Source organism: Staurois parvus, unplaced genomic scaffold (genome assembly GCF_062004578.1).
Source record: "Staurois parvus isolate SC_StPar_1 unplaced genomic scaffold, SC_StPar_1.0 ptg000662l, whole genome shotgun sequence".
Taxonomy (NCBI): Eukaryota; Metazoa; Chordata; class Amphibia; order Anura; family Ranidae; genus Staurois; species Staurois parvus.
In genome coordinates, this window is record NW_028318458.1 from 3,116,808 (window position 1) to 3,130,798 (window position 13,991).

Consider the following 13,991-nt stretch of genomic DNA (forward strand, 5'->3'; position numbering starts at 1 on the left):
GAAAGGTGGTTCTACAACGTACTGACTCCGAGGGCTGAATACAAATGCATGGCATACTTTTCACATATTTATTTGCAAAAAATGTTGAAAACCATTTATCATTTTACTTCCACTTCATAATTATGTGCCACTTTGTGTTGATCTATCACATAAAATCCCAATAAAATACATTTACGTTTTTGGTTGTAACATGACAAAATGTGAAAAATTTCAAGGGGTATGAATACTTTTTCAAGGCACTGTATGTATATATATATATATATATATATGTATATATATATATATAATTTATTTAATTTTGCACCTGGCGGACATTCACATTGTTTGTAAAACTGAGCTGCACAATATTTATAAGTGAACATTTTGTTTTATATATATATATATATATATATATATATATATATATATAATATTTTACCACTTTTTCTTGTTTTAGATAGTTTAACAGTTGAGATTTAGAGAGTGGTCATACACCTATTTGTTTCTCTGCACATTCCACAGTGAGTTTAATTACTGCAGCTGGATAATTATTTATTATATCTTTGGCGCTGAGCTTTTCACATTTGTATTTATTAATTTACGTTTTCTTTAGGTACACTTAGCGCAAGAATTGGTTTTTATTCTTTTAATAGAAGCTGAAGATTTTAAAAGACTGAAGACCACTATGACAATCTGTGGTCAGTGTATAAATGATCCTTACATTGGTGGTCAGTGTAGAAGCCATCCTTACATTGGTGGTCAGTGTAGAAATGATCCTTACATTGGTGGTCAGTGTAGAAGCCATCCTTACATTGGTGGTCAGTGTAGAAATGAATCTTACATTGGTGGTCAGTGTAGAAGCGATCCTTACATTGGTGGTCAGTGTAGAAATGAATCTTACATTGGTGGTCAGTGTAGAAGTGATCCTTACATTGGTGGTCAGTGTAGAAATAAATCTTACATTGGTGGTCAGTGTAGAAGTGATCCTTACATTGGTGGTCAGTGTAGAAGTGATCCTAACATTGGTGGTCAGTGTAGAAATGAATCTTACATTGGTGGTCAGTGTAGAAGCGATCCTTACATTGGTGGTCAGTGTAGAAGTGATCCTTACATTGGTGGTCAGTGTAGAAATTAATCTTACATTGGTGGTCAGTGTAGAAGTGATCCTTTCATTGGTGGCCAGTGTAGAAATGACCCCTACATGGGTGGTCAGTGTAGAAGTGACCCATACATTGGTGGTCAAAGTAGAAGTGATCCTTACATTTGCGGTCAGTGTAGAAGTGATACTCACATACTCACATTGGTGGTTAGTGTAGAAGTGACCCATACATCAGTAGTCACTGTAGTGATCCTTAAATTTATGGTCAGTGTAGACATGACCCTTGCATTGGCGGTCAGTATAAAAGAGACCCTTACATTGCTGGTTAGTGTAGAAGTGACCCTTTTCATTGATGATCAGTGTAGAAGTGACCCTTACATTAGTGGTCAGTATAGAAGTGACCTTTATATTGGTGGTCAGTGTAGAAGTGGCCCTTACATTGATGGTTAGTGTAGCATTGGTGGTAACTGTAAAAGTGACCTTTACATCAGTGGTCAGAGTAGGCTGGAGATCAATCTGCCACTGCTCTCTTCTCAAGGAACCAATAGTAACCTCTGGAGGAACCCCAGGGTTACAGGGAACCTTGGTTGAGATTGGCTGTCAGAGCTACAGTATAAAGTATGTAAAGCATAGTATAAAGCTGGCCACTTTTTCTAATGGTTAGTGAAGTCGATCGACATTTATTTCTGACTGTAGTGATGAAAAAACTAGAAGGAGTTATCGAATGAAAGGAATTCTAAATGTGAATGCGGTTTTCGCTTGGAAAAAATTGAACATATCGTAATGAAAAAAGTTTCATATGTCTGGGATTCCATTCAAATAGCTCATCTGGGCCAAGGGCTTTCCAACTAAATTAGTTGATTCAACAATGGCAAAAAATGTTCTGATGAACTAATATTCAATGAGATTCGGAAAAAACATAACCATGTATGGCCAACTTAAAAACAAAAGTGACATTACAATAGAAAACTAGCTTTGTGAGCCTGAGTTAAATGAAATTCTCAGGGTGTTTAGGAACCGCTGATATATATTTTCTTCTGTCTTACACGTAAAGGAAATAATGTAGATGGATCTATCCAGATGGTGGTACAGGAAACCTCATCTGGGAATTCTTTATTACATGCGGAACGTTATCATCAAGAAACAAACAATTAAAGGTGTCCCTGTAGGGCAGTTTATTCTTTTACAGAGAAATAGCTGAACACTTAGAGCCGCTCAATAGGAAGCAGCAGATCTATCTCAAAGGCTTACAAGGAGAAGTTAAACTTTATGCAGTAATAACAGAATAGAGTGGCCTTATTACACTACAAATGTATAATCTGATGTGAAACCTAGTCTTCTACCAATTTTTTTAATGTTAAGCTCAATAGGATGCCCACCTGAAAGAAAGAGGTTGTGTGGTTGATATGATCACAATGCTTCAGACAGGTGAGGGATATAGGACTTTGTAATGGGTATGAATTCAGAATTTCAAGGACTGAACTTAGCAATTGTGCTGTTGAAGAGTTGCACGCTAAAGTTAAATATATCAGAATCCTATTGATTAGGCTAATTATATTTTGTTCTGCATGTATCCACATCCTGAATTTATAAGTAAATGTATGCATGACGTCTTTTGTAAATAAAGTTGTAGCACTCAGTATAAATGATGATTATAAAAGGACACACAGCAGACTGCATACATGTAAAATCGGGAAGAAATACACTAAGAATGTGTAATCAGTGTGTGTCATGGTAATGGCGCATACAGACCCTATTAGGGATGAGTCAAGTGCTTGGTCCACGTAGCATTATTTGAGGAATAACATTGGGAAATTATAGTCACAGTCATACCTGACAAATGATGTCACCACTATCTCCGCCCCTCCCTTTATATTGATGTTGACAGATCGGGGAGCTGTTATACAGTGAGTGGTGCTGTGGTGTTAGGGTTGTCGTCTTGTTTCTGGAGGGCGACTGATATCATGATTAAGGTGGAACGTTGGTCAGAAAATTAAGTCCTTCTAGATCACTTCAGACTGGCCTCTTTTGCATGTATAGCTATTTAAAACATTAAAAATAAGTGCCTACGCTGTTTAAAATCCAGTAATACATTGTCTCACACAGCTTTGCACATGCTCAGTTGCTTTCTTTTCTGTGGCGAAAATGTAGAGGGGGATCTGCTGACAGCCTAAAGATTAAAGCAGAACAAATCCCACGCAGACCACCTGCAACCACTGGGCCAGGGTTGTGAGGAAGAGGTCCTTGTCTTCATCAGCTTTGGGACAAGGACCGTAGCCACTGGCAAGGTACCTTGAAGGCTTGTTGTCTTGTATACTTCAGGAGGTGGACCCATGGTCATTTTGCCCTTAGGTAGGGAAGGATCCGCACGACCATAGATGCTCTTTAAATTCTTGCATTTATTAGAAGACCACAGTATAAAAATTGCATATTCAGAAAATTGAGGTGTTTCAGCCTACACAGCTTTAGTCATTTATCTGCAGCTGTTGATGGGGCACCCATGGTCTTTCTCAATTCAGGATGTATGGGTAGTAGCACTATTACTGTTTGTTTCATTCTGCCCTTACTTTGCCTGCCATGCTGCTTTTTTGCTTAGGGTTAACCTTTAAAATCCACACCAGACCCAAAGGGGAGCTCATAACATTTGTTTTTTGCTTTTTATGTGTAGTGTCCCCCTTAAACCTCACATCAGACCTGAAGGGTATAAATTACCTGGCTTCCATGCCATTATTTTGACAATACTTTGCCCATTAGCCTATAAAATGGCCATTACTGTTTTTTTTAAACATTCAGTGCCTATTGATTTCAGTGCAGCTTATATTTGGCACCTGATTTTTAGCAATGTTCCCCATATCATGCTTGAACAGAACCTAGGTATGTTCAGCTTATCACTAGTCCCTTATGCTGCTGTTTGAGACGTACACAGAAGCATTCTGCAGCAAGCAGTGTGACGGTAACAAAATAATCTAATGAGGGCTCCACAAATGTACTGACCAGGAAAGAAGTCCCTTATTTCATCTTCATAATCCGTAATCCTAATGGTTGTACTATACACAAGTACCTACCTCTGAGAGACAGTAAAGCTATATCCTGCACTGCTGAGGGCTAAGAAGCCTGAAACAGTTGTATGCAAGTTGGCAATGCTGGCTCTGTAAAGTTATGGCTATATCTTTGCTATACACTGGTGGTTCTGGATGCACAGATGGGTAAAAGATGCACAAAGAAATAATTTTAATGCCTCTGCCTACTTACCCATAATCAGAGACTGAGCTCCTTGTTTTTGGGTTTTTTGCTGGAAGTGAGGACATGTACAGTAAATACCCTCAGTTACAAGAAGGCAATTCTGTATCTCAAAATCCGTGTAGACATTTTCAAACCAGAGTTGGATGACTACACAGGGCACAGGCCTTGTGCCTTGATAAAGGGGACCTACACAGTCCCTAAACTCTGGTTGGTGATACCTTTCCACTGATATCTACATAAGACAATCCTTCAATAAGAATAGTGTGCTGATGGAAATTTTTACAGGTTGCAAACCCTTACATACTGTATACCCAGTGAAGTGACTGGCCTCAGGTGATACACAGAGATGAAACAAATCCTCTTATATACAGTATGTTGTACCTGTCTATCTGCAATCTTCTCTTCTCTGCATCCACCGCGGCCCAGAATCAGACCACTGTTACTGTCCCTTCTGGACCTGCAGTAGCTCCATTTAGGTGCCAGTTCTGTCACCCAGCCTCTGCCGCTGTCATTATCACAGCAGAGTCCACGGGGTTCAATATTGAGTTGACCTACCCTTTGCAGCTATAAAAGCTTCATCTCCTCTCTGAAGGCTGTTCACAAGGTTTAGGAGGGTGTCTATGGGAATGTTTGACCATTCTTCCAGAAGCATATTTGTGAGGTCAGGCACTGATGTCGGACGAGATGGCCTGGCTCGCAGTCTCCACTCTAATTCATCCCAAAGTGTTCTATCGGGTTGAGGTCAGGACTCTGTGCAGGACAGTCAAGTTCCTCCACTCCAAACTCACCCATCCATGTCTTTATGGACCTTGCTTTGTGCACTGGTGTGCAGTCATGTTGAAACCATAAAGGGCCATTCCCACAAAGTTGGGAGCATAAAATTGTTCAAAATGTCTTGGTATGCTGACGCCTTAAGTGTTCCCTTCACTGAAACTAAGGGGCCAAGCCCAACCCCTGAAAAACAACCCCACACCATAATCCCCCCTCCACCAAACTTTGCACTTGGCACAAGGCAGTCAGGCAAGTACTGTTCTCCTGTCAACCGCCAAACCCAGACACGCCCATCAGATTGCCAGACAGAGAAGCGTGATTGGTCACTCCAGAGAACACGTCTCCACTGCTCTGGAGTCCAGTGGCTGCGTGCTTTACACCACTGAATCCGATGCTTTGCATTGCACTTGGTGATGTAAGGCTTGGATGCAGCTGTTTGGCCAAGAAAACCTATTCTATGAAGCTCTCTACGCACTGTTGTTGTGCTAATCTGAAGGCCACATGAAATTTGGAGGTCTTTAGCTATTGACTCTGCAGACAGTTGGCGACTTCTGTGCACTGTGCGCTTCAGCATGCGCTGACCCCAATCTGTCATTTTATGTGGACTACCACTTCATGACTGAGTTGCTGTTGTTTCCAGTTGCTTCCACTTTGTTATAATACCACTAACAGTTGACCGTGGAATATTTAGTAGCCAGGAAGTTTCACAGATGGACTTATTTTACAGGTGACAACCCATCACAGTACCACGCTTGAACCCACTGAGCTCCTGGGAGTGACCCATTCTTTCACAAATGTTTGTAGAAGCAGTCTGCATGCCTAGGGGCTTGATATTATACACCTGTGGCCATGGAGGTGATTGGAACACCTCAATCCAATGATATGGGGGGTGTCCCAATACTTTTGGCAATATAGTGTATTTTCTAGTTCTTAGTCTGTGACCTCTCACACTCTATTCATCTATTTGTGGTTCTGTCTTGCTTCCTTGTTGAGAAATTCTTTTTTTAAGGTATATTCTTGCCTCAACTCCACTTTCCATTAGATGTTAATGTGGATAGAAATTCCCAAAAAAGCCAACCAACCCCCCTCTATAAACCTGCACAGTGGGGTCACACCTAATGGTTTGCTCTTTGTCAGAAGTGGTCAGAGCATTAGTGTGAAAAGTATAAATGTGAATTATGTGATTATAGTCTATGATGTCTCCTAGGAGTCAGTCTCTGCTTTTCATACTGGTACCATACAGCAGCTCACCTTAAAAAATGGCTGTTTCTTCACATCCTCAGCATCACGCTCTCCAGATCCCAACCGTCTGTCAGGATTCCTGCGCAGTAACTGAAGACAAATAGAGAACATGAAATCACTTTGGAGCTCAATTCACAAAGACACTTAGCTAAGTAATGCATATGTTACCTACAGTTGCCAAGAAAATGTAAGGCTACAAATTGGGGCTTGGTGTCTTAAAGCCGAAGTGCAGTCAAAATAAAAATAAAAAACCACAAACATCAGCACAAGGGACATAACTTGCAGTCAGCATGATACTGTACGTACCTTGTGCTGGTGACTACTTTTTTGTAAGATTCTTCTCAATGTCCCCACCACCATAATGGAACTGAGGAGCTGTCACAGGCTCCCATCACAGTGCCTGACTATGCCTACACTTTCCACCTAGCTCCTCTATTCATAAAAACTGGTACTAAACTGGTACTAAAGCTTATATGAATGAAAAACGATCTATGATTTGAGGAAAGGCAGAAGATTGAAAGGTCCCCCCCTCCATTCATAGATCACATTTCATTCATAGAAGCTGTAGCACCAGGTACTATGAATGGGGGAGCTAGGTGGAACAGGTAGGCATAGTCAGGCACTCTTGATAATAGCCTGTGACAGCTCCTCAGTTCTATTAACCCCTGCTACACTGGAAAAAGCTGCAGAGATGGGGCATGCAGTGCTGTGCTGTTTTTGTGTTTTTGAAGTGACTGCACTTAGGCTTTTAACTTTTATTTGTGGCTGTGGGGATCATAAAGAGTTCTTTTTAAATCAGGCCCACTTTAAAAAAAAAATACTGTAAAATTGTATTTATCTTCAGCACTTGCTGACACCTTTTGACCGTGTCCCTATTAGGGGGATCATCCTCACCTACTGTCTGGATGAGGTTAAAATTTTTGATCATCACTGTCTCCTGAAAACACCTTTCAATAGTTTCATTACCATCATCAGTATTAGTACAGTTGATGTTCTCACCCTTCTCATGACAGCAATGGCCTCAGCAGAGAGGAATCGTGGATATCGAACTTCATCATTGACGATACTGTCAAATACCTCCTCCTCTTCATCTCCCGGGAACGGAGACTGTGATACACAAAGAGAAAGTTATTAAAGACAGAAGGAGAGAAAGACAGGAAAGTAGAGGGATATCATCCAATCTAGTCTGGCTAGCCCCTCGGGAAATAGCTCAATGTCACTGGTTTCAATTAAGAAACTCTTGCTTTTTTTTATCTTTGTTATTAACTGATGTCTATCTTAAGAATTGTTATATTCACTCATTTCTAAACTGCTATATTAGTTAGAATCAATTGTGATCCATTACCTCATAAGTTTCATACTAAATTTGAAGGATATCTTTGTATAAATGGGACTTTGTTTGCATCAGACAGGTTTTGCATTCCCATACCAGTCAGTGGGAATGCCAAACCTGCTTTAGGCAGGTCATCCTTAATGTCAGAAGCTCAAGTGCCGGTCAAATGTACCTCTCAATAAATTCTTAAGGATCACAGAAGTGTCTGAAACTGGTACTATTGACACCATCCCGAATCAGTCAATACAGGCCCATTAGCTGTCTACAGTTATCTATAGTGGCCTAAGGCAGGGGTGTCAAACTGACGTCCCTCCAGCTGTTGTGGAACTACAAGTCCCATCATGCCTCTGCCTGTGGGAGTCAAGCTTGTAACTGTCAACCTTGGAATGCCTCATGGGACTTGTAGTTCTGCAACAGCTGGAGGGCTGCCAGTTTGACACCTATGGCCTAAGAAATGCTTGCAAAAATGCAGCATTCCACTGTTTCTACAGTTCTTCTGTGACAGCATGCAATGTTTAATCCACTCCCACCTGTAATATGTAGATTACTAACAACTCTGATCACCATTAACAATCAAAAACTGAAATCAATCAGAGTGCTTCCTGGCCATAAGAGCACTAAGGCAGCTAGTAGTCACATGGAGGATTTGAGGATAAAATTAGCCTTCAGCCTGCATAGGCACTGCAGCCTAAAGAAGGCAGTATGCCTTTATTTGATACTGTAATTGTCAGATTCAATTACCATATTTAAAAAAAGGATAGTTGCAGGAAAAAGACAGGTTCCAATCTGTCACGAATACACACTCCAAATAGCTGCTGCAATTTATACACAGTTTTGAGCATTCCTACTCTTTCTCAGGTGTAGTGTGATTAACAATGTAACATCCATAAATCCTTACAATATGTATTAATAGAAGAGATGTAGTGTAGTAGTGTAAATAATTGCAAATCCATGTGGAAGCCATACTCTCCACACTGCCTCATCAAGGCCTCTCTGCACAGTGTAGTTCTTTGTTCTAGAATAACAAAGCTCATCCTGGGAAAAACACAGCATTTAATAGACTTACAGGATGGCAATGTGCACCTTGCTTCAAAAAGCTAGTTATTGACTTGGTGTGTCTCTGCTCCTTTAAGGAGGAATTAGTTTTGTTAAGCTGGCCATAGGTGCACCGAATTTTGGCTGGTTCAGCAGAGACTGGCTGAATTTCAATCCATGTATGGCCAGTCCCACTCAAGAGAAGTCGATCTAATGATCAACTTCATTCGAATGGGAATGTTTGACATTTTTTTTGATCAGCACTGCAGCCAATAGGCTAGAGCACCAATCAATACAATTCCACAGCGGGGATGATTCCTCCCATGCTTGTGTGGATGGTGGGATCTGTTTTTTTTTTCTTCTTCAGCTGGCTGACTGATCAAAAAAGGGTCTGTCTGTGGCCAGTTTCAGTCTAAAAATAGGGACCATGCTGTGTGCTGTGGCCTTGATAAGGTAGTGTGGCATCCACATACATTTGCTAATATATACGCTACTAAATTTTTGCTATTAATACATAGTATTAGGACTATTTCTTGAGTATCCACTTTCACTATACCAAATTGAATAGAAACATGGAAAAAAAGTGAAGTAGTACTTTAAATCCAAAAGAAAGTTGAGGCCAGGTACCAATGTTCATGAATGAGAGGACTGCTGCATACAGTGGGGAAAATAATTATTTGATCCCCTGCAGATTTTGTAAGTTTGCCCACATACAAAGAAATGAAGGGTCTATCATTTTTTATCATAGGTTGACAGAATATCAACCAAAAATCCAGAAAAAACACATAATACACATGTTATAAATTGAGTTGCAGTTCAGTGAGTAAAATAAGTATTTGATCCCCTACCAACCAACAATAGTTTTTGCTCCCACAGACTGGCTATGTGATCATGAGGTACACAGATTAGTCCTGCCAATTTTATAAGGTACTCCTAACAACAACTCATTATATCTATAAAAGACACCTATCCACAGAATCTCTTTCTTGGGCACCACCACTGGCAAGAGCAAAGAGCTGTCAAAGGATGTCAGGGACACGATTGTAGACCTGCTCAAGGCTGGAATGGGCTACAAGACCATCATCAAGAAGCTTGGTGAGAAGGAGACAACTGTTGGAGCGATTATTCGCAAATGGAAGAAATACAAAATAACCATAAATCGCCATCGGTCTGGAGCGCCATGAAAGATTTCATAGGGTAAGGATGATCATGAGAAAAGTGAGGGATCAGCCCAGAACTACATGGGAGGAGCTTGTGAATGATCTCAAGGCAGTTGGGACCACAGTCATCAAACATACTATTGGTAATACAATATGTACCCAGGTCAACTTTGCCATGTAAAATCTTGGATGAGAACCTTCTTCCGTCAGCCAGAACACTGAAGATGGGTCGTGGATGGGTCTTCCAGCATGACAATGACTCAAGACATATTGCCAAGGCAACAAATGAGTGGCTCAAGAAGAAGAACATTAATGTCATGGAGTGGCCGAGTCAGTCTCCAGACCTTAATCCTACAGAAAATTTATGGAGGGAGCTGAAACTTCGAGTTGCCAAGGGACAGCCAAGAAACCTTAAGGGTTTAATGAAGATCTGTAAAGAAGAGTGGACCAAAATCTCTCCTGAGATGTGTGCAAACCTGGTAACCAACTACAAGAAACGTCTTACCTCACATGCTTGTGCTTGCCAACAAGGGTTTCTCCATCAAGTACTAAGTCATATTTTGCTTGTGGATCAAATACTTATTTTACTCACTGAACTGCAACTCAATTTATGACATTTGTATTATGTGTTTTTTTCTGGATTTTTGGTTGATATTCTGTCTGTATAATTTCAAATACACATATGATAAAAACTATAGACCCTTCATTTCTTTATAAGTGGGCAAACTTACAAAATCTGCAGGGGGACCAAATAATTATTTTCCCCACTGTACATATGATCCATTAACAAAGACTTTTACCTCTCCAACCATCATTTCATAGATGAGAACACCAAAACCCCACCAGTCCACTGCACGTGTGTAGGAGGCATCCGTCAGGACCTCGGGAGCCAAGAATTCTGGGGTGCCACAGAATGTGGAGGTGCGAACAGATGGCCCCATACCTAATGTAAAAAACATACACATAAAATAAGGAGGGCAATATAAGCAAAAAAAAATAGAATGACAAACTTTAACATGTGAGATATATAGCTGCAATGACTATATAGAAAGGTTTTGTGGGTAAAAAAGCCATCAAGTGGGACATAGAAAGATAGGAGTAAGTGGTAGTCTTGAATTAATCAAAATAATATATAAAGTCATGCAGAATATATTATACAGCAAGTTCTAAACTTTAAGGAGAAAATGTCACTTTGCCCATTCAGGACACAGTGACAGTGTCTGTAAAAAGGCAACCCCTTACCCACTGATACTCACCTCTTCATCACTCCCGCAGTACTCCTTTCTGTGCCTTAGTAGATGCTTCTGGATATAAGGGAGCATGTGACCTCCACCTATGAGTCAGTTGCTGCTAGGCCTGAGCACTCTTCAACCAGGGGTCAGCAACTCGTTGATTGCAGGCATGAGATAGGTAGATTGTGACCAACCTGACCATGCCACCAGCTCCTGTACCCGCTCAGCTTCTCTCGGATATTTGATCGAAGCAGCATTGCAAAACAGAAGGAAGATAACCTGTTCTGCCATGCTTGTCTCCATACCTGGAATGGATGTGAGAGGTGGATCAGCGGGGACCAGTACACCAGAACAGGTAGCTATGACTTGCTACCGCTTCTGTGTGCCATTTTGTTATTGTTATTATTTTAGAATATTGGTGTATATACTGGCTCCTGAAGAAGTGGACTTTGTCCAGGAAACGCATCGGGCCACTTTACTGTATATTACTCCTTGGATCTGTTGTTTTATGTTTTTATTGTAATGAGTTGTTGCAACATTTTATATATAATTGATGTTGTGTTTTGTTGAAATATTTCCTTTTTTTATACATATGGATGAGATAAAAATGTAAATTTTTTAAAGAATAATAGTGTGCCTCAAAAGTCCCATTCTACTACATTTTTGCATATTGATTTAGTTCAAGGGATGTGGCACTTTTTTTGATTTTATGATTTAGTAGGATGTGCATCTAGCTCTATTTTGCAAGGTAAATACAGTATGTTAATGTAACAAACCAGTCCGTTTCGGGAGCTGAAAGTACCTTATTCATCAGAGTTTAATATGCAGTTAGGCAAATATCTGCAGCTAATTTGTTGTGAGCAGAGGCAGCTAAATGCCACCTCTGAAAACAGCAACACTCTGTGCTATGGATATATAGACCTGGCTGATTAGCTGGAGCCAGTTTGTGTGTAGCCAAAACTCAGCAGAAATGCTGACCCTGGACACACACTTTCTCGGATGAGCAGTTACATGCAAACAGCAGCACTGCCTGCCATTGGTTTGTGCAGAGTGCAAATCTGACAGTCGTGGCTGACAGCTGCTGCTGGTCACACACAGTGTGTACAAGCAGCATTTACAACCAGCAGCAAGAATCTACTGATTCTTGCCAGAGGCCATCCCTGGCCACAGATATTCAGTTGTCTCATTGTAGCTGTAGGGATAAAAATCAGGATGTAAAGGAGTTTCATTTTCTTTTCTTCTTGCTCTAAAATCAGGCTTCTGCAGGTGGTTGTTGTCCTGTCTGTGTACCTGTTGGATTTAACTTCAGTTCCTATCCTGGTGAAAGGGTTTCTGAATGACAGGAAGTGATGTGAAATCTCTCTGATTGAGACTGAGACAACAAAGAAAAAAGCCCATGTGTTTAGCAGGGTGGGGCTGGGTCAAAGTATCATTTTTTTATTGCACTCTGTGTCTGATTGTTTCTGTGAAACAGTGCCACAGGGACAGGAAGCGATGGCATTTTTTTTGATGGGGGCAGAAACAATAAAAAAATTCAGGAGGTGTTAAAATATATGTCAGGTTTTTAATGCAATCTGTGTCTTTCTGTTCCAGTGAAATATTGAAATGCTTTGCACTTTCTACATGAACGCAAAGTGTTCTCTGATTGGACGAGGTGGGGAGGCAGGGATAGTGACATCATACCGAGCAGCCAACCTCCTGTGTTCAGGGTAACTGTTTAGCATAGGACCTGTAAGCAAGTGAAGATCACAGGAGTAGTTGGATCTACTTCAGTGATTTCCAGCTTCCAGGGACATTGGCCAGGTATGGTATATACATACTGTAGGTGCATTGGTCCAGGCTGGAGCAATGTAACTATATTAAAGGGTAACTCCACTTTTTTTGAAAAAAAAAAAAAGTCCCCTCTGGGTGATCTATGTACACTGCAACGATTTTAACAAACTTTATTGCAAATTCAAACCTTTTGTCATTCTGAAGAAATAGCTGTTTGTTTGTCTGTGTCCATGTGCAAAGTGACTCTAATAGGGGTGTTTTTATAATTATCAATCAGCTCCTTCGCTTGCAGGGTTCAATGAGGAAAGTGGCAGGATCTGTATCCCTTTAGATGTGATTTCCCTTTGGAAGTCCCTCACCAAAAATGACATTTTTGATGCAGGGGATGCCCACAATCAGATCTGTATCTTAGTGTAGACTTTTGGGAAAATCAGTAAGCCAATCACACAAGCAGGAAATGACATTTCTTAGGGGTCTTCTGTACACCATCTGTGTACAGAACATCTCCAAGTTGCCATATTGCACTATATTTTACAGAAAATTACAGCGCTGTAGATTGAAAGGGAAAGTCATTTTTAATAATATTCAATAATGATATGACTTGTGTAGCAATTGTATATGCTATATTCATTTTTTTTCACAAAAGTGGAGTTATTCTTTAAATATCTATACCAGGAACTCCTCTTAAGCTTATTGCACAAGATACATATATGTGGCAAATTCAAAGAAAAAAGTACTGCAAACCATTAGCAACCAATCAGATATCAGTGTACAAGAGTCAGTGAATGATGATTTCTGCTTGGAGTTCCTTTTTACACATTTTCATTGCTCTTCTTGCTGTGTTAATATAAAGTGGGCCTTATGGTGTACAGAACCCTATATATCAGACATACATAAACCGGACAGACAGACTGAGCACTAACCTTCTTTACAGAGCCCATAATCCGCTAATTTCACATATCCTTCTGAGTCCAGCAGCAGATTATCCAGTTTTAAATCCCTGAAAGAAATCAAAGAACAATCTAATCTTCATAATGTAACTACCACTAATAATTCCCAACACTCTGAATAGCAGCATTGTTCATCCACTGTAGGCCATTCAGTACATTAAATTCTGTAGATGC

General features: G+C 40.3%; 1 protein-coding gene across 1 annotated transcript in view; it reads right to left on the bottom strand.

Annotated features, from left to right (window-relative positions):
• The window catches only part of LOC149448718 (serine/threonine-protein kinase N1-like), a 128,194-nt gene that overhangs the window by 12,102 nt on the left and 102,101 nt on the right, over nucleotides 1-13,991 (bottom strand). The window contains exons 18-21 of the mRNA XM_089651777.1: nucleotides 13,791-13,867; nucleotides 10,663-10,805; nucleotides 7,334-7,441; nucleotides 6,344-6,424 (exon numbers count right to left, since the gene is read on the bottom strand). Of these exons, the coding sequence (XP_089507903.1) occupies nucleotides 6,344-6,424; nucleotides 7,334-7,441; nucleotides 10,663-10,805; nucleotides 13,791-13,867 (409 nt within the window). The remainder of the gene's footprint in view (nucleotides 1-6,343; nucleotides 6,425-7,333; nucleotides 7,442-10,662; nucleotides 10,806-13,790; nucleotides 13,868-13,991) is intronic.